This window comes from Diabrotica virgifera, chromosome 3, assembly GCF_917563875.1.
Source record: "Diabrotica virgifera virgifera chromosome 3, PGI_DIABVI_V3a".
Classification (NCBI taxonomy): domain Eukaryota; kingdom Metazoa; phylum Arthropoda; class Insecta; order Coleoptera; family Chrysomelidae; genus Diabrotica; species Diabrotica virgifera.
In genome coordinates, this window is record NC_065445.1 from 68,736,753 (window position 1) to 68,759,289 (window position 22,537).

At 33.2% G+C, this 22,537-nt stretch overlaps 1 protein-coding gene across 5 annotated transcripts in view; it reads right to left on the reverse strand.

The window, feature by feature from the left end:
* The window catches only part of LOC126881112 (protein suppressor of sable), a 106,201-nt gene extending 86,101 nt beyond the window's left edge, over positions 1 to 20,100 (reverse strand). For 3 of the 5 annotated variants that reach the window (XM_050645161.1, XM_050645162.1, XM_050645158.1), the window contains exon 1: positions 19,908 to 20,100. In XM_050645161.1, coding sequence (XP_050501118.1) covers positions 19,908 to 19,933 — 26 coding nt within the window. In that variant the 5' untranslated portion in view covers positions 19,934 to 20,100. Of the gene's footprint in view, positions 1 to 18,558; positions 18,780 to 19,907 lie in introns of all 5 variants that reach the window. The other 2 variants (XM_050645160.1, XM_050645159.1) reach the window with 2 other exon arrangements.
* Between the last annotated feature and the right edge of the window lie 2,437 nt (positions 20,101 to 22,537).

A 22,537-nucleotide genomic window follows, 5' to 3' on the forward strand; every position in this document is an offset into this window, starting at 1 on the left:
AAGGAGGGTTGGTAGTGGGATATATTTGACTGCAATAAACTAACAAAATAGTGGCAGGATCTTGAGGGGAGTACGGTGAACATAGTAAGAAAACAGGACATTCAACCGAGAAACCGAAAAATTGTTAGTTATATATAAAGTGATGTTATTTTTATTATTTGTATAGATTTTATTTACAGCTGAGTCCCTGAATCTTTACCCGTGCGTCATCATTTAAAGTTTAAAGCATACGAAATAAGTCGATGATAAGTCGGAAATTGAAATTTACTAAACTCAACAGCATGTGACAGTAAGTGATTCGCATTCGACGAGCTAACAGTAGTCTGGGCCTGGATTCCGTGCACTGTAGATATCTACAGTCGCCTTCTATCGATGTCAATTGTCATGAAAATATTTGAATTTTTAGCTTTAATTGAATTATTTTCTAGTTTTGCTAGGTTATACTCTAATTGATGCTGAAGTGACACTTAGTAAAACAAGAAAATATTTGAATTAAAACTAAAAATTCAAATATTTTCATGACAATTGCCATCGACAGAAAGCGACTGTAGATATCTACAGTGCACGGAATCTAGCTGAGTCTTCAAATACATGAAGGCAAAACGAAATACATGCTATATAGTAACCAAAAATCCAAAACCAAGAGTTAGGCAGAACATAATGAATGACTACAGCTTCGAAGTATGTAATTAAAGAGTTTAAATATTTAGAGGCGGTAATCACAGATTACAACCACATAGAAAAAGAGGTCACAGCAAAGACAGCTGTGGGGAATAGAGTATTATACTCCTTATCAAGATTCTCAGAATGATGTTTAGCCCTCAGAGGGATGAATTGACAGGAGAGTGGAGAAGGCTGAATTGGTGACTCTGTATGAAACTGAAACCATCATCAGACATATAAAAGGCAACCGCATAAGATGGACAGGTTATGTGGTAAGATCAGGGAAGACAGAATGTTAAAGACAGTGTTTTTTGATAGAGCAGACGGTAGAAGATCAGTAGGCCGTCTAAGAAAAAGATGGAAAGATGATGTTGAAGCCGATTTATCTAGGATTGGGGTACAACAATGGAAGCAGAAAATCTTAAAAGATGGAGGGCTATTTATAGTGGATGCTTCGAAGATTCACCCCGAGTTCTAAAGCCAGTCAAGAATAAGAATATAACAAAGGAAACCGACTTTCATTAACGAATATTCAGACATAAATGACTTTTTCCGGTAAACTAATACTTTTCAACATATTTAAAACTTTCGATGATCCTTTCATTTTTTTAGTTATTTTTCAAAAACTGTAGAAACAATGACGCGACAATAATCTATCTTTTAAAATAAATTTGATAGGTTTATATTATTATTATAGTCTTAATAAATTATGTACACAAAAAACTTTAAAAACTGTTACGTAATTAAATATTGCACAATATTATAGTTTTGCTAATTTTTATACAAAATTATGTCTAAAATATATTATCTCCTAACACTCCTGTAGTTGGAATGGAAATTACCATCCTGTATACAATTACAGGCTATCTGAGTAATATACTATATCGGTGTCTGTGGATACATACATTCTAGCGAAGCAAAAGGGCCGGATATGGAGTTGGCATGTGCTCTAAGCTCTAACGTAAAATACCAAGAACGTAGTATTGATCGTTTTGCAACACTGCACTGCTTGAAAGGGACCACTCTCAATGTTAAGTTAAAATATACTTTATAGAGGGCTTTGAAAAACTAGACCTATAAATAGAGGAATGGGAATTTTGTCATATTTTATGATATTACCTATGTTTTCTCATGGGTACTTTTATTTTAATATAAATTTCGAACGTCGTTCAACAAATTAATATACGTATTAGATTAACACTCACTTTGTCACATTTGATTGTTTTATGGAGTATGAAATTCTGTAATAAAACAAAAGAGACCAGTGGTACTGTGGTACAACAAGGATTGGAATTGAAATCAAAGAAACAAATTAACATATTTTCATAGTGAACTAATCAAGTTTACAAAACAATCCAAAATGATGAATCATTCAAAATTCCATTAACGAACAGTTTAATTTTTGATTGAGACACAATATGAATAAAATATTTTTTGGCTGGAATGCATGTCTTATTACGCATGTCGAGTATGGGAAAGGAAAATTTAATGAATTGTAATGAACGCCGTTATTTTCCAACGAAAACTTTGTTTTCGTTTATAAATTCGCAAAGTCTGTTCGTTCGTTGGTTTGTGCGTCGCCGCGCCTCCAATACTTGGAACCGATCTATCGATGGAGGCCTACTCTAAATTCACAATTAAGATGCAGTAGAAATAAACAAACCAAGACACGTTAAATGTTACTAGGACCACTCCGAAATCATAATTTACAATGTATGTACATTGTTTATCACAAATTATGATTTACAAAATTTATACTTTGTAAATTATGATTCGGGAATGCTCCTTGTAACATTTAACGTGCCCTGTGCCCCATTTAACGTGTATTCTGCCACTGGATATATCAGGCCAAGAGTAGAGGATCCTAAAATTGATGCTGTGGACCCCCATGTAGTGTCGCAGAGTTTCTGTATTATTGCGTGTTTTCAATTTTGCTGCTGTTTTCGTCAGGTGTTCTCTGAATGTGAGCGTTCTGTCTAGAGTAACCCAAGGTATTTCGGGTATTTATTGTGTTTCAACAGCTTGTTATTAAAATACACTCGCAATTCTCTGTTTGCCAGCTTGTTGTTGTTGAGATGAAAAGCTGATACTTCAGTTTTTGTAGTACTTGGTTGTAGTCTCCGTTTCTAAAGGTATTCGCTGAGGATGGATAAGTCATTCGTGAGAGTGATTTCTGTAGTTTCTAAAGATTGGTGGCTTGTTGCAAGGGTCCAGTCGTCAGCATATCCAAACTTCCGGGATTCGGTTTCAGGCATGTCAGCAATATAGAGGCTGAAAAGTAAAGGGGCAAGTACAGAGCCTTGTGGAAGGCCATTGTTAAGTTTCATCTGTCTACTCCTCTCCTTTCCCATTATAACCTGGATGGCTCTATTTGTCAGCATGTTGTCAATGAGGTTAATTATCTTTCTGCAGGGGATAATACGGGCCAGTTTATATATTAATCCCTGTCTCCAAACAGTATCATATGCTGCTGTTAGATCTATGAATACTGTTGCTGTCTTTTGTTTCTTTTGAAAACTAGCTTCTATAAAAGTTGTTAATGACAGCACTTGGTCCGTAAAGCTTCGATGAGGGCGGAAGCCAGCTTGTTCAATGGGGACGTTTTCTAGTATCCTGTGACTAATTCTGTTGAGGAGAAGTTTTTCTAATAGTTTATATACCATGCTGAGTAGAGCTATGGAGCGGTAGTTTTCTGGCTTATCGTTTGATTTGCCCGGTTTCGGAATTACAGTTATCTTTGTTCGCTTAAGTGAGATAGGAATGTTACCTGACTGAAGTATATCATTAAAGAACATTGCAAGCCACTGTTTCGTGTATGCACCACTGTGTATCAAGAACTCAGGATGGATACCATCATACAATAAGAAGAAGATAAAGCCATCAACTTTGTGTTTCTCTCATGTATATATTTTAGAAAAAAGGCTTTTTAATGTATTAATATTATAACACATAGCTAACCATATGTTTTAGAGCTTCCATTTTATTTTATTATGTTTTATAGTCATCATTTTCATACCAAGTATATTTTGTATGAAAATAGAAAGTAATGTTGTGTGTGTATATAAAGTAGGTCAATGTTATGCAGTAACTCGGACCAAAATAAAACGTTTTCATTTGGTATAATATTATTAAATCAGGAAAGTTTACTAAAAGAACAGGTTATATAATAACAAAAATAATAAAATTAATTCATGGTGTGTTTTGACTGTTTCAGCTATGTGTATTTTGGTCGAAATCTATAAATCATAAGTTGTAAAAGAGACGTTTCAAATTGGTTAGCCTATTCAACTGTTATTATTGCCTATAATATTATAGATTATTATTTCAGAATATAAAAGATTAATAACGGTTTATGGACTTGGAAAAAAACTTTCGATATACCTAATTAAACTAAAAAGTTATGTACCAATTTACAAAATAAATGAAAAATAACAAAAGTTCAATTGAGAGATCAAAACATATCAAGGCAATAAACATAAAAACAGAACAACAGCAGCAGTATCGTTCATACTGAAGTTAGCACATGGATGACAACTTAGAGTATCTTCAGTATTTCACACTTCCCCTACTAAGGGGAACTCTCCTCACTCTAAGGATGACACAAAACAATTCTTATCTGAGTTATCTGTCATAAAAACGAAAACAGCTCACATGTACAAAGAATGCTCTCAGGTACCGGACCGGGGAGAATGATGAAATAGGAAATATAGTTCAGATACCTAGGCATTATGTACTCTCCTGTCATAAGAATAGAGCAAATAGAATTGCGGTATGTCTTAAAATAATACTATATGAAGAAACAAATGAATTATAAATACATGACCCACCACCCACCCGACTCAGCAAGAACTGGGAAAGGTATAACTTCCACAAATGGAAAACAAAGTAAAAAAACTCGCCAAAAGAGATAACCAAATACAATGTCAGAAAACACGAACGTGAAGTGAAAATATAAATATAGAAATAGATATCTAGAATTAGTATTACAGAGTAATGAGGAAATAGATGAAAAAGCATATATACTAAATTTACAATCAAGATGCAGTTGAGATAAACGTGCAGGATGGACGAAATCAAAAGAAGCCATTGTGTGATGTGTGGCAGATCAAAATTCCAATGAAACGGATAGGTAAAGTGGGCAACAGACACACAAACTTCAAGTACGCGAGTAAGGGTTTGCTCACTAAGGGTTTGTTTACTACGGAGACCAAAGGATGGTATGCTCACCTATTTTGGTGAACGCGCGCATTTAAAATAATGCATCTGGCGATCGAAAATATGGTACGAGCAGTACGAGGGATACCAGGGAGCGAGGGTCGGCGCCTCGTCATGAGCACAACTTTAGGAGAGCAATGGATTCTATCCTCGCTCCGACCCTTGCTCCCTGGTATTTATATTCGTGAATTCTCGCATTTAAAATAATGTATTTATTTTACATAGCGATCGAAACTATATAATCGATCGCTATGTAAAGTAAATACATTATTTTAAATGCGAGAATTCACGAATATAACGAATATAAATACCAGGGAGCAAGGGTCGGAGCGAGGATACAATCCATTGCTCTCCGTAGTGAGCACAACTTAAAGATCACTGGCTCTGGCTTACTCATACTGCATTGCGATGTTGTCGAGAGAAGACATGCACAAAAATAACAATTATTCAAAAGCAAAAGGAAAAAAGGACCTTGTTTGACTCTAATGTAACTACTTATCAATATTTAATCAGGTTTACTGGCAAATAAATAATCAAAAATAATTTAGTATAGCTAAGAAGTTTTTTACGCTTTTTTCTCAAAACTTATAAAATGTAACTTGTCTCCTTTCACAATAAACGAAAAGTTCCTCAAGTTCCGTAAAATGACTAAAGCCTATTTATCTGAAAGACCATATTATTCAACAGCAGAGTTTCTTAACCAATAACTAAGAAAGTACAGTATTCTTATTTATAAGTATAATCTTAATCTATATTTGAGTGTCATATGCAGCAGCTTAACTTAACTTATTAAATTTCTTAAGGTAGAATATGCAATTTGCAATTTTTTTTTTAAATTTTGCAATAGATTGTTACTGTTTTTTTTGTTTCTCTTCATTATTTTTATTTATATAGACGATTTATATCATTTTAGTAAATTGTATTTGTTATTTGTTATTGTTCTTATTTATGATTCTTGTAAGCTTTGTCTATAAAATTGTTAAATTTTTCATGACAATAAAGCATATTTCTATTTCTATTCTATTCTAAAATATAGGCGTAGCTTAACGCAATAAAATGACGGCTCGCGGCTTGAAGCCGTGATGCACGTACGAGCTACGAGTAATGCCGGATTTATACTCAGCCTTTGCCAGTGCTGCTGCCGCTGCCGGGAATATTGCCCGAAATACAGTATCGACGCGAGTGACGTGTTCACATCAGTCCTCACGTCAATGGTCCTAACCAATGCCCTCATAACTCATTTACCGAACAACTCTCAAGGATGGAATGTGACGACAGCATCGTCTTGCTCACTTACTCACTTGCCGCTTTGCCGGCGGCAAGTGAGAGAGAGAGTGGTTGAATGTGAACACGCACTCGCGCTCGCTCTGCCAGTCCTTTGACTTCTGTTCCGAAAACCGACTTTTTGGGGAGCGCCGTGCAATGGCAGTAGCATGAGCAGCGGCAGCGCGAGTGAGCTATTTACACATTCACGCTGCACACTTCCCTGTCCAGCAGGACTGAGTGTAAGATTTCAAACCGGTTGGATCGACGACGAACTTACTCAGCAAACTTAAAGTCAGTGTACTTACTCGCGTGTCTGTCACCCCTTTAAGACCCTGCACACATGAGGGCGTTAGACCCCCGCGTTTGCCTAACGCCGCGTTTTAAGTTACCAAAAAACAAATATGTAGTATCGTGTATCGTACACATGGAAGCGCGCGTTTATCAGGGAAACCGCGACGTTAAGCACTGTCATGTGTACGGTACCTAAGACTAGTTAAGACGTACGGCACGGTATTTAAAGTGCTGAACGAGACGCATCTATGAAAGATATTGTCATTCGTATGTCCTAAGACCTAAGATATAACTGACGTGGATTTGTTAGTACCCACAAAATAAGTACTGTACAACGGCAGCTAGATGACTTAAAACTAACAGTATTGACATTATCAAACCAAGCATTTGCATAGCGATTAGGAAGGAAAGGGAAAACTTGATCATTATTTTCCAATATAGTTCACGATATGAGTCCACGAATGAAAGAATGTTATATAACGTACTTATACTTAAGTATAACGATAAAATCCTGTAATGAGGATAACAAAAATGAAATAGGGGAAAATTTAAAATTAGACGTCTCATGATGGAGAGATAGTGTAGATCAGGACGCGAGAAATGGCAATTGATAGTAACGACTGGGAAAACAGACTAGGTAAGGCTGAGATCCACTTAGGACCTTTGGTGCCATCCATGATATTGCGCATGCTTAGGTATTAAAACACCTTGGCCACGTGATGAGGGGAACAAAATATCAGCTTCTAGAGAATATCATGCAGGGAAAGATTGTAGGAAAGCGTAGTGTTGTAAGGCGACCAATGTCATGGCTGCTCATTCTCAGGGAGTGATTTAATTGCTTGTCTAACCAGCTTTTTAGAGCAGCTGTAAACAGAATACAAATAGCTATGATGATCGCCAACCTTCGAAATAAGAAGAAAATATTGAGGAGTAAAACGGCTCCGGAAAGAAACCGCTCACCCCTAAAAAATGTAAAAGTTTGGACAGGCATGAATACACATTTACTGCTAATAAAGAGATCAATTTGCCGTAATAACGACTAAACTTAATAGTGAAGGATTCACCTAAAGAAGAAGATGAACTAAAATAGAAACAAACGGGGGGATGTGTAATACATAATCCGACCCCTCGCAGTACAAAGGCAAATGTATGATGACAAGAAAGTGGAATGAAAATCTATATGAAATATATCTTTCAATGAAAGATCGAGGAAAAGTAAGATAATAAAGAGACCATTGTTCATTCTGATGGAAACAAAAAACATTGGAAAACATAACTGACACCGACAATCTACTTTTATTATCGATAAACATTTTTCGCAGAGATAAGAGACGTGTTCCAATAGTAGACCAAAATGCCGCCAAAATCATAAAGAGGGACAGTGGAAGAAAAAATATGACAATAGAATACGACAAACTGAAGATATACCACTATAACTTTGGTTTAAAAACAGAAACATACCTTTCCTGAAACTCTTTCGTTGTGGAATCTTTATCAAATATCACGTTAGAGAGAAAGAAAAATTATAAAATAAACGCTTCTGATCTTTCATATAGGACGACAATTATTATTTTAAAATACGTTTTGACTAAAGAAACTGTTGAATTAAATAGTTTTTCGGATTAAAATTTTACCTTGAAAACGACATGCAATCGGAAGCAAATTATAATACAAACATTAAATATTAAATAACGGCTATAACAGGATATAAATCTGTGAAGATATAGTGTATAGAATTCGATAATACTACGACCAAAGCGTTACGTACTGTTTAAAATTAAAATCAAAATGAAATAAAAGTTTTAAACGGCTATAAGTTATTGTTGCACAACTACTTGGAGGCTGACACCACTGATTTCTTAATTTAAAAATAGACTTACGACTGCCATTTTCATACGACTGCCATTACAGTGATACAGAATAAGGTTCAAGAATAAAAACTATTAAAATTAGAAGAAAAATGACAAATTTTTTACAACTGAAGAAAGCTCCTAAAAGCACAATATAAAAATATCTTAAATTACTTGGAATTGTGTGAAAACTACTGCAAATAAAGATAAACAAGAAAATAACGAATTAAATGATGAAGTAGAATAAGATACTACATAGGAAGAAAGGGATTAAAAAGAGAAACGCAGGTATATATACAGCGAGCACGTAAAGGTTGGAATAAATTCCTTTTTTCATGAATGGGCGATTTTGGAACTAAATCCCGAAGCATCTGTGCGTGATGACGTAATCCACCACTTTTTTAAATGAGAATAGGGATCGTGTGCTAGCTCATTTGAAAGGCTATTCAATTCTCTATATAGTAATATAAACATTAACATAATTATTTATACAGGGTACCCAAAATTTGTTTTAATAAATTAATTGACACAAAAAAGGAATGTATGTAATTTATTTGATTCGAAATATATTTTACTGTTGTCGGAAAACAGAAATAAAATGTTTGCCACAGGGTGGCAAACAAAATTTCGACCAATCACGTTTCGAATTAGGTACATACAATTTCGGTAAAAGAACTTGCATAGTGTCATACAAGGCACAAATGTACAAGGCACAAGTGCAAGAAACGATATAAGAAAACATAAATAACTTTCTACATCAGAAACGATATTAAATGATATAAGAAAATGCATAGTGTCATACGGCGTTAAGAGTCCTTTTGTACTCAGATACAGTAGGAAAAATGAAAGAATACCCATGAACGAACATATAAAACAGGCTCTATTTTTCTGTCACCGTGAAACACAAAAATTTGACCAGCGCAAGTACATGTAATAATTATTGTTACATGTACTTGCACTGGACAATTTTCTTTGTGACACGGTGACAGGAAAATACAGCGTGTTTTATATGTTAGTTCATGGGTATTCTTTCATTTTTCCGACTGTATCTACACATATCTAAACGATCTCTATATTAACCATAAATTAACAGTTGTAGCCACTTTGCACAAAAATTAGTCCGACGCGACGTACCAGCGGAATTACATACTGTGGTTATATTTTAGTGTTTGTTCCGTTTCTTTGTATTAATCTAACGCGCGAAAGATCGTGTGACAGAAAAGAGCGCGACTGTTCCCGGTTTAAACAAATCTGAAGGGTGCCGGACAAAATTTTTGGGCAGAAATTGTTTAGTCATATACAAAAGATCACCTTTTTGCCCCGGAAAATATTTTTTTGGTTCATTTTAAACAAAAAAGGTATCTTGTCATTTTTCTCAAAAGTTGATAGTTTTCTGAAACTGATGGAATTCTAAAAAAGCGAAAATGCGCATTTTTAAGACTTGAAAACTCATATGTAAATTATTATTTTTGAGGTTGCCAAGTGCCTAAATTGAAGTTTAAACATTCAATTTCAATATTCTGACAAGTAATCGTCAGATTTTGGAACAATTTTTGCACAGAAATTGTTTAAAAAATAATTTTTTAACCAAATTCAAAAGATCATCTTTTTTGCTACGGAAAATATTTTTTAGGTTTTTTGGATCACGTTGTAACAAAGGTTGTTATTTTTCTCAAAAGTTGATAGTTGTCTATGTCCGTCCCACCTTGACTTTACAGTATAGGCAACATAGGCAATGCAGTCCTTATGAGAGTTTTTAGCGCGGTGATGCCGATTTCGAACATTAGAGAGATTAAATTAAAACTGTTTTAGAAAGGCAATCTACAATTTTAGGATTCATATGCGTAATTATTATAGTATGTATATCAAATAAACTTAAACGTATACGAATCCTAAAATTGTAGATTGTCTTTCTAAAACTGTTTTAATTTAACCTCTCTAATGTTCGATTACAAATTCTTTTTGATAAAATCGGCATCACCGCGCTAAAAACTCTCATACTGCATTGCCTACATATATGTTCCCTGTACTGTAAAGTCAAGGTAGGGCGGACTATAGTATTAAGTGGTTTAAAATTTGATAATTTAAAAAATACGCATTTTTGAGGCTTGAAAACTCAATATATTATAATATGTCAATAATTATTTCTGAGGTTACCAAATGCGTAAATTGAAGTTTAAACATTGTATTTCAAGATTCGGACGAATAATCGGGGCTTATTTCAAATTAAAACCTTTGTTTTTAATTGTTAATTATGCGCGTCGACTATTAAGGGCCGATGCCAAGGGCGTCGCCGCAGGTAGCACTATATGGTGCGACGCGCTTATGGTCTATTGCACTTATACATATTATACGTAATTATGCGAAAACTTCCCAACAAATACTTAAAATTTAATAAAATTTCATAATTTATTATTAACATCGCTGTTTTAATCATTTATTGAATTATTCAATTAAAGTATTATTCAATTAAGTATTGCCAATGTGCTAATTAAATACGACAATCATATAGTGCGACAGAGACGCACCGTATAGTGCGAGGCGCGGCCACACGCGCCAACTTGGCGCGTTGTTAACAATTATTAAAAAACAATCTATGAAAATGGGGAAGGCATGCGAAATCATAAAAACCATACAAACGAGAAAACTGGAATATCTAGGCCACATAATGAGAGGGAAAATTACTCTATGCTAAGGCTCATAATCCGAAGAAAAATCTCGGGAAAGAGAAATGTGGGACGTAGGATGATTTCCTGGTCGCGAATTTTTAGGTAGTGGTACGGGTGCAGATCAATACAATAATTGTTCAGAGTTGCAGCCAACAAATTTAAGACTGCTGTGATGGTAGCCAACCTCCGATGGGAGACGGTACTGCAAGAAGAAGAACAGTTTATATTTAAATAAGCCCCAATTACTCGTCAGTAATGAATCTTGAAATTCATTCAAATTCACAATTTTCGCTTTTTTCAGATTTTAAATCGCTTAACTCGAAAACTATCGACTTTTGAGAAAAATGATAAGAGACCTTTTTTATTTGTGGTCCAAAAAACCTTACAGAATTTTTTCCTAAAAGAGCAAAAAGGTGATCTTTTGAGTTTGTTTAAGAAAATTGTTTAAACAATATCTGCCCAAAAATTTCGCCCGGCACCCTTCTGATTTGTTTAATGAAGGGGACATTTTTGAACAGGAATCCACAAAGAAACCGAATCAGTAATATTTTCATACAGGAACGGCCTCAAATCAGTAATATTTTCATACAGGAACGGCCTCACAACATGCGACTAGAAAAGGTTCTCATATTCTCAGATTTGTTAGAAGATCAATTAGAGCACGAAAGATAGACCAGACAATGGTCCAATACAAAATATTATGGAAGGTAGAATACAAATACCTACTAAATTAATTAATATGGACAAGGAAAACAGAATACAAACAAACGTTTGTATACGCTAAGCGCTTGTCCATAGAAGGGAGGTTTGCCAGCGGTTGACGCCGCGGTTAAACCTAAGGCCTTGTTCAGATAGGGCGGTTTGCCAACGTAAACGTCGCGATTTATAATCTGTTTTTCCCCTATTTTTCTTGGTATTAGACTTCAAAGGCGGCATTAGCAAACGTTGGCAAACCGCCTGAATATAAACAAGCCCTTTTTAGCCGACGTTTGTATCGTAGGCCTTGTTCATATGAGAGCGGTTTAGTCTAGGCGCCAGAGGGGTCAGTGGTCACCGTGTCCTTTTCAAATCTGATGGACAAACTCAACGGTTTCTTATGGATTTTTGGCTGCTGATTACGAATTTCGAGGGGGGATTTCGATCCGAGTGGTCACAAAATTGTTATAAACAATTTAATTGTTTATAAATTGTTTATAAGGCTCTGGCTCATAAACTAAAAGATATAAAAAAGAATGTTTCAAATAAAATTTGTTCGTTAATAAAAAACGAAGAAAAAAACGTTTACTAAACTTAAATCCAGCAGTTAAAACTTAAGATATTGTAAAATTAGTGCACAATGCAAATTGCAAAATAAGTATTTTTCGAAGCTTTATCGATCGTAACTCAGCGTCTACGCATGCAAATGAGACTTAGAAGGTCTCATTTTAAAGCTTCGTTAATAGGCTTCCAAACAAAGTCTGTTAAATTACTTTATCTTCATTTGTTTTAAAGTTATACCCGTTTGAAGTTATAATTTTCTTAAAAAAATTGTACATTAATAAGGGTTTCAAGTAAATTTGCAGTAAACATTTATACTTTAATTAACAATAATAATAGAAGAACTCAAAAGGAACATTTTGAGCTTTTTAGAATGTTCGTAAGTTTATTTTTGGTCAAGATATCGATATTTTAATGGCGCGCTATGAGGCGCAAAATCGGCTCACAGTCAAGTATGTAAGTATTTTTATACGCTTTATCGATTGTAACTCGGCTTCTACGCATGCAAATGAGCCAATATGTGATGTCCATATAAAAATGGATCGAGTTCTTTTACAGCATCATCATTGCATATAAAACGAGCATTATGTTGTGGCGGCATACACACAATTGACGTGTCTTGATGATGTTGCAAAAGAACTAGATCCACTTTATATGAATATCATATAGATAATTAGACTCTGAATCCCCAGAAAGTTTTAGTTTTACTGCCTACAAGAACAGACTTAGTACCACCATGTAACTGTAAAAATTGCTCTAAGAACTTATGCAGATGTAAAAAAGCTGAGAGTCTCTGTATATCTCGATAGAGATGCATGAAAGATAATGTTTATAAAAATAGTAGTAATAAATAATAGGTGCGTTCGAGGGTACAGTTGACAAATTGTCGCCGACAATTTCTAACCTCACTTAATATAAATAATACCGTTAATAGATAAATATACAAGGTATATTTACTTTTAATTAACATTCATAACCAATTATTAAATTATACTAGGTAAATATACCTTGTATATTTATCTATTAACGATATTATTTATATCATTTTAAAGTGCGCATGCGTTTTGCTGCTAATTTGTCGCCGACTAGTCGCCGACATGCGCCCGCGAACGCACTTAATATCAACTCACTTTTTAGTTAGATTTCTGAAATATTAGTATTTAATGTTTTTTTTTTCTCATTTAGTACAAAAAATAGAAGACAAAGTAAATAGAATGAAAGGTGATACGACGTACAGTATGATGATTTAATTATAAGATTATATGATAAAATTTTATTAGGATCAGGGCGCGAGGATATATATCCACTGATATATATCACGATATATAATATCGTGATATATATCACGGTATTTATATTGTATATATCGTGACATATATATCAGTATTTTATTTCGTACTAATTTTTACATAAGAAGGTTAAAAAGCGGCAAGGTCGCAACTGCGTTGACTTGCCTTCTAACAGGAATTCAAATCAATAAAGATCAACCAATTCAAATTAAGAACTTTTATTACAAAAGGAGGAATATGGCTCTAGGTTCGCCTCATTTTTTGGCAAACTTACTGGACCATCGCTTTTTGGGAGAAAGACTTACTGCCGAACAAAAAGAACAGGCTTATGAATATGTATTTAAATTCAATCAACACAGATTTTGTTACGTTTTATAATGGCCCTAACTTTGAAGTCTAAATCTTTTCCGTGTTTCATGTATGGTCCAAATTAAAAAAAACATCTCCATTATTATGATGGAAGTCTGTTCCAATCACTGAATCTGGTTGGCCTAAAAAACATATTTCTCGAACAAATTAACCAATTACTTACAGCAGTAGCCTCAACGGTAAGCATCGAAAGGTGCTTTTCAAGCTTTGGACTTGAAAGGACCTGAACCGAAAAGGCTGCTAAACTTGTATTCATGTTTAAATATTTAAACAGTTCTTCATACCAAAAACATGACAATTTGGAATGGATTTGGCCTGAACAAGAAACTGAAAGAAGGGAAAATGAAGAGGCAGAATTAAGTCTTGGGTGCTTTAGTGGTTTTGATTCAGACACTGCCGATGTTGAACCATCATCTTAATTAATTTTCTAAATATTGATTTTGTTTTTTAAATGTTCAGAATTTTAAGTTATTTTGGAAAAATAGAAATACAATACCTATATATGTTTAAGTTAATGTTTTTAATAGTTTAGTTGTTATTTGGATACTCGTATCATTTTGTTTTCTGTTTATGTAACATACATACTACCATACGTACGTTTATATTTTTGTATTTTTTATTTAAAGTAAAAATATATCTTCTATATTGTTACATTCTACATTTAGAGTCTTATTTTGGTGAATTTAGTTTCTCTATTGAAATTTTTTCCAAAATATCATAAATATCATATAAATATCACATTTTGGATATATATCGGATATATATCATATATATCCGATATTTTGATATTTATATAAATATCATGGATATTTTGTGCCCTGATTAGGATCTTCAAAAATGAAAAATAAAGATAACATAGATATTATAATTTGCATCGAGAAGTTAGCGCGTGAACCTTTACGCGGTGAGCCAATCTCGCGCCTCAGAGCGCGCTATTAAAATATCGATATCTTGGCCAAAAATAAACATACGAACAATTTCTTAAGCTCAAAATATTCCTTTTGAGTTCTTCTATCATTATTGTCAATTAAAATATAAATGTTTAGAGCTCAAATTTGCTTCAAACCCTTATAAACAAATTAATGTACAATTTTTTTAAGAAAATTTTAACTTCAAATGGATATAACTTTAAAACAAATGAAGACAAGGTAATTTAACAAACTTTGTTTAAAAGCATTCTCATTAAACTTTAAAATGAGGCCTTCTAAGGCTCATTTGCATGCGTACAAGCCGAGCTATGATCGATAAAGGTTCGAAGAATACTTATTTTGCAATTTGCATTGTGCACTAATTTTACAATTTCTTGAGTTCTAATTGTTGGATTTAAGTTTAGTAAACGTCTTTTTCTTCGTTTTTTATTAACGCACAAATTTTATTTGAAACATTCTTTTTTATCTCTTTTAGTTTATGACCTAGAGCCTTATAAACAATTTATAAACAATTAAATTGTTTATAAACAATTTTTTGACGAAATATGACGTTGTACAAATATTACAGACTCAGTAAAACAGAATCCAAGGACAACTAGAATGGTTTATACAGGTAAAGGTACGTATCCATACGTGGGTGCTCCGTGCTCGTTGTAGCTGCTTAAATGGATACGGCATGCGCTCCCCTACATATAAACGGCAAACCGGTTGAATCGAAGAGGGTGAGCGCCGAGCGGCGAGCACCAACGTATCCACTATGTGGAGCTGCTACACCGAGTACGGAGCACCCACGTATGGATACGTACCTTCAGAAGGATAAAGGGTAATAATTGATGGGCAAAGAAAATACTAACGCGCATTCCGAGAGATACAAGAAAATAAGAAGACATCCATCAGAATGGAAGCAAACCTGGAATAGGGTGAATGGAAATCAAACGTATTAGGAGCTAGTACAAAAGCATAATATACAGAGAGGAGCAATATTATGGAATAAATTAATTTTTTCGTGAGTGGGCGATTTTGGAAATCCCGAAATAGGTCGATATTTATTTTTAAATTTCTTCCATTGCGCGATGACGTAATCAACGATTTTTTTAAAAAATACGGGTCGTGTGGTAGCTCCTTGGAAGATTATTCAATTCTCAATTTAGTAATACTATCAACATTAACATAATTATTAATCCAGTGTGTCTATTTTTTTAAATTAATTGACACAAAAAAATGTTTGTAATTTATTTAATTCAAAATACATTTTACTGCTGTCAGAAAGCAGAAAAAATGTTTATTTGACAAATAAACATTGCATTGTTCAAACTGCCAAGAGGCAGGTGGGTAGAAGCTTAAACATTGAATTAAAGCGAAAAGCAATGTTTATTCGTAAAATAAACATTTTTTCTGTTTACTGACAGCAACACAATGTATTTTGAAAAAAATTAAATTACATGCATTCTTCTTTTTGTATCAATTAATTTAATTAAAAAAAAAATGGACACCCTTGAGTTGATAGAGTTGAATAACCTTTCAAATGAGCTAGCACACGACCCCTATCGTCATTTAAAAAATCATCGATTATGTCATCACCTCCAAGATGGATGACGTCACTAGTATGATAATATAATAATATGCCAAAAAACTTTAGTGGGGTAATATGGAAAACGGGTGGTGTAATCCAGCAATATACTTAAATCTACGTGACCTTTGAATTAAAAAAACTATAAGATTAAGTTAGAATATAAGAATTAAATGTAAATTCTGGAGTGTGTATAGCAACATTAAGAAGAAAACATGAAAAAATACACATATAACAACCCTCGAAAAAAAAGGCTTAAAAACAATATAGTACGTTCTTAACGGTCAAATATTGCAAAACCTCTAAATTTTAAAGAACCGCTTGGATTGACATGAAATTTAGTATACACATAGCTAACACGTCAGAGAAAAAAAGTGATATTGTGCCGATGTGTGCTTTCACTCTGGGGGTGAGTTTCACCCCCTCTTGGGGGTGAAAAAATACATGTCCAAAATGAGTCCGGAAATGGATAAAATGACTAATTTTAAGCAACTTTTGTTCCATAGAGTTTTTTCGCCAAGTCAATACTTTTCGAGTGAATGGGTTCATTTTTCAACAAAATAACCACGTTTTTAGACGGTTTATCGCAAATAGCTAAAAAAGTTATTATTTTCTAGAAAAAACATTCTTAGCTAAAATATAGCCTGTAAAAAATTGAAAAAAACAGTGTAAGTATGTGTTATTGCTCTATACCTAGCAGAAGCAGAGTTTTAGCTAATCAAAAATAGGTTCATATTCGTCAAATTCGAAATCGAATATTTCAATGAGAAATAATCAAAAAATGAAGCACTTTTTGGGGAAAACTTATTTCAACTTTTTTAAAGTGTTTAGAAAAATCTTTATTTTTGCTTTATAAAAAAATTTCTAGCATCAAAAGTAAACAAGTTACGCTCAAAATAAAGTTGGTGCCTTTTGTTTTGATAAACAAATCGGGAAAATCACCCCCTAATTAGCATATCTAATGAACTTAATCGTTACCACTTCACAAGTTTTTTTTACTCGCATATGTATTGTTTATATGATCTGTAGGTCTCATCGGTTCAAAGTTTTTATTTTTGAAAGGGCTGCAGTTAAAAGGATTTGAACGAGTCACTAATCACGAGTGTATGCAAATTTAGAAACATCAAATCTTAACCAGTTTTTGTCTTACAGAAAAACAAAAAAATACAAAATATTCATAAAAGCATAGCCGACTTTTTTTGTTCCTTAAGATTTTTGGTATCTCTGACAATTTTTAAGTTATTATGAAACAAAGTATGTTTTTCAAAATTTAATATTTTTTAAATTATACCTACTTTAAAACCAAATTTTTTCAAAAATAAGCACTTTGAATTAATGAAACTTACAGATCATATAAATACAACATAAATAAAGTAAGTTGTGAAGCGGTAACGATTAGTTTCATTTAAGTTGCTAATTAGGGGGTGATCTTCCCGATTTTTTTTTGCCAAAACAAAAGGGACCAACTTTATTTTGGGCGTAACTTATTTACTTTTGATGCTAGAAATTTTTTTTGTAAAATAAAAATAAAGATTTTTTAACACTTTAAAAAAGTTGTAATGATGAGTTTTGCCCAAAAAGTGCTTGATTTTTTTGGATATTTCACGATAAAATATTCGATTTGGAATTTGACAAATATGACCCTATTTTTCATTAGCTATAACTCTGCTTTTGCTAGGTATAGGGCTCCAACATATACACCATTTTTTTCAATTTTTTATAGGCTATATTTTTGCTAAGAATGTTTTTTCCTAGAAAATACTTACTTTTTGAGTTATTCGCGAAAAACCATCTAAAAACGTGGTTATTTTGTTGAATAATGAACATATTCACTCGCAAATAACTCGAAAAGTATTGACTTAGTCAAAAAACTCTATAGAATAAAAGTTGCTTAGAATTAGTCATTTTATCCATTTACGGACTTATTTTGGACATATATTTTTTCACCCCCTACAGGGGGTGAAATTCACCCCCATGGCAAAAGCACACATCGGCACAATATCACTTTTTTTCTTTGGCATGTTAGCTATCCGTGTGCCAAATTTCATGTCAATCCAAACGGTTCTTTAAAATTTACAGCAAAAACCGTGAAAGAATGTACTAATAGAGCATAAGAAAAATAGAAGTCAGTATCAAAGAAATTCCATTAAAAACAAATATTTTATAGTAGATAGAAAACTTAAAAAGTACCTGTTTTGCATACTAAAATATTTTGTGTAGCCGACTATCAAAATTTTGTTTTAAATCCTTATGCTCCTTGGAACTGTGGCGAGATTAAATTTAAATTTTCGCGCCATGCACGTGGATGCTTCACAGAAGGTGGCGCTCGAGCTCGTGTATTGATTTCTAAATATTTCAAGGTCAACAGGATGTGTAAGTTGTATTTTGAACCGTGACGTCAGAGGCTTGGGCTGTGTTCGAACAACCTAATTATTTTCCATATTTTTTGTCTGGGATTTCCATTCATTAAATTTCTTATCACAGCAATAATTTTTGTTATGCTGGCTCTGAAACTTAATTATTTGTGAAAGTACGAAAGTAGGTACTTGAAATAATGAACTACCAAGTTTCAGGCCGAAATAAAAATGGCTTAGATATTAGATTAGTTTTTAGAGAAAAAACAATATGAAAAGATAAGGATTTTTAACTAAAAAATACCCAGATAACCAGTCATAGTGTTAGCATGATTCAGATTAACTATTAAACAAAATTAAAGCAACTTACTGCCTTCTCAAACAATGGAATGTGAAATGTGAGTTGTGTACTAAATAGTTGGTTGATGAAATTTGTTGCCAATATTCTACTTACGAACTTCAGACTTGGATCCTAAATTTGTACTTGACTAATTTTAAATTTTGTTAAAATCTTACCAAAATACCTACATAGGTCTGTAATATTACGCAGTTTTCAAAAGGTCATTTGAAGGGCGTTATTTTATAACGGTGGTATTTAAATTTAACAATTATTTCAATACTGCATTTAAGTGATATAAAGTTATCTTTATTGCTTTGATAAGAAAATTAATGAAGTCATCCACCAAATTACTTGACGTATTTGAACACAGCCAAATTCGTCTATAGAAATGGAGGCCATTACTTTTAATGTACACAGAATTATCTATTTGCGTACCTAGTTAGAAATATGCTAATATTAAAGTTGGGAACGATAAAATATTGTCTCAAAATTGAAAAAATAATTAGGATCGTTTGTGTTACCTTCATTGATCGTATGCCATTTTTGGCATATCTGATAAAATAATTTTAAAACCCAGCCTTTTTACGTAAAAACCTAAATGATTTTACACATTTATATCTGTTTTTGCGCTTTTTAAGGCTGGATTGTATCGCAATCTTGTTAATTCTTTGTGTTCTGGGTATAATTAGCCCCCAGGGTGTGTACCCACGCCTATGTAGGAATGTGACTGCGAAACGGCGTCCATGATTTCCACGTTATTTAATCGATCTCAACGTTAAATTTAACATATTTCTGGCCTCGAAAACAGAAATTTGTGAAATTTTGCCGTAAAAATTAATGCAAACCTTTTAATATCACATACAAGCGCCATTACGACCTAAATAAGTATTCACTTATAAGGAATATTATTGAAATGGCATGAAAAGTCACTCATTCACTGTTTTATCTGTCCTGATATGATGAGGGGACAGATATTTTGTTTAAAGAAATTACGCATATTTTCATGTAAAAGTAAACCGACTATTCTCTTTGGCGAGGAGACCACAAATGATTTTATTGAAGAAAATTGATATCGAGCTGCTGGTAGCTTGGAAACGGCCGCTGCGTTTACGTAGTTGCCAGTTTCAACCAATGAAAACGCCGCAAACGAAATCCATGGGAGGTGTATGACCTTCTACAACCTAATTACTTTCTACAACGCATCATAAAGTAATTAACTTTATTTAATGAAACTTTTATACATTTACAATAAAAATTATTGAATTCACATAATTATAAAATTAAATACGTACAGTACAATGTGTAGTACTACATAAATTTATAAATTACATACTTTAATTTGTATAATCTCGACATTGGCGACATCTATGGTGTAATAGATTTACTGGCGTCATAAAAATAACGTTTTCTAAATTAAAGCAAATTTGACCATCGAAATTGGGACCAAAATCTAAGGGGTACAAGTGATAAAATGGTTCAATTGAGAAAAACGAAGTCAAAATTAAATTTACATATTAAATTCTACAGCAAATTAATCACTTACGAACTTATTTTCAATTAATTTTATACCTTTTATTTATCTAATTGTAAGCTTTTGTAAAGTTAGTATTTATTCTCATTCAAAATAGGGCTTCCAATCCCGCAATACCGAGATCTCGGTATTGCGGCATCCCGCGTCATTTTCCAATCCCGCGTGATGCGGGATTACAGGCGCGGGATCCGCGGGATTTGCGGGACTGAAAAGAGCGTTGAAACTACAGCATTACTGCTGTAGCTACGCTAAAAATTATCAAAAAACTGAAAAAAATCATTCAAGGTTTTTTTTGGTTTTATGGCATATACTTGGATGTAATTAGTCAGTCACAACTTTTATTTTTTCTATTCATACATAAAAAAGGCAATATCAATCAAGGTTAGCTTCAGAATTAGCTTTGTCTTTGCGCCGTATTTTACAACGACGTAGAAATGTGACTGCACTACTGATTTATCTCCAAAAGCCTCGTAGTTACCAAGCGTCGTGTGCGAAGATGAAACTTTTCATCTCCCACCGAAAAGTTTACTTCAAAAAGAAATTAATGATTTTGTAACGGGAATGAATTTTAAATTCATCTGAGAGCACTGATGACGAAGAGGCTGATCAAGTAAGAAACACGTGAGAAACAATGTAGAGGTTCCATCATCGGGTTCCGATCTTGATATTACATTGCAACAGGAGTTGGAGTTAACTATATCGTCAGCATGTAATATACTTACTTTGCCCGTCGCCATCTCGAGCTAATACACTTTAGAGTCTCGAGTCCATTAAATAGAAATGACTCTGTATGAATCTGGAGAGTCAATGGGAAAATATCTTACATTTACATATAAAGCCTTAAAAGGAATACCTTCGATGTATGGAAGCCGAAAGGGCATTTTCTGCAGCTGGCTATATTGTGTCTAAAATACGCAGGAGTTTGGCAGATGACAGTTTAGATTTAGATGTTGGCTCGTATGAATAAAAATGAGAATGTAGTTTATACTCCAAATTTTGAAGTACATACTCCACGCGGTAGTATCTACTCTTATGTACGGTGAGTAAAAACTCATCACATCAACATATTTTTATTCATATGAAATGTAGTAAGTATAAACTTATACTTTATGCTCATACTCATGAGAAATTAGTAAACTATATTAATTTTCAGTTAAAAATGGGTTTTTTGGTTGATTTTTAAAATTTTGTTGGTGCATTTTTTTAAGAAGATAGATTTTTGGTTTTTCAGTCTTTGTTACTGTTTTTTTTTTAAGAAAAAACAGTTTTGATCTCATACTAATCCGACGCCCTGAAGGGCACTAAGGATTATGATAAAGAAGAAGACGAAGATCTTATACTAATAGCAATAGTACTTAAATAAATGTGGAGTTAGTTGATTAATTTTTATTGTTTTTTTTTGCCTTATATAAAAATATGACTATTTATAATATGCGGGATCCCGCAAATACCGAGATCCAGCGGGATTGAAAATTCGTAGTCCCGCAAATACCGAGATTGAACTCAGGCTGCGGGATTGGAAGCCCTAATTCAAAATATTTGAAATTAGAAAAAAAGTTTGCACTTGTACCCCTCTGCTTCAAATTTTGCACTTCTTTCTCTTTGCCACTTAGAGAAAAACGAAGTCAAAATTAAATTTATATATTAAATTCTACAGCAAATTAATCACTTACGAACTTATTTTGAATTAATTTTATACCTTTTATTTATCTAATTGTAAGCTTTTGTAAAATTAGTACCTATTTATTCTCATTCAAAATATTTGAAATTTGAAAAAAAAGTTCGCACTTGTACCCCTCGGCTTCAAATTTTGCACTTGTTTCTCTTTGCCACTTAAGTACCTTAAGTGGCAAATAAAAGAAAAATAAGTACCTTTCTAAATAAAAGAAAAATTAAGTACAAAATTACATTTTTATTTATGAAAACTTACTTGGTACATTTTGT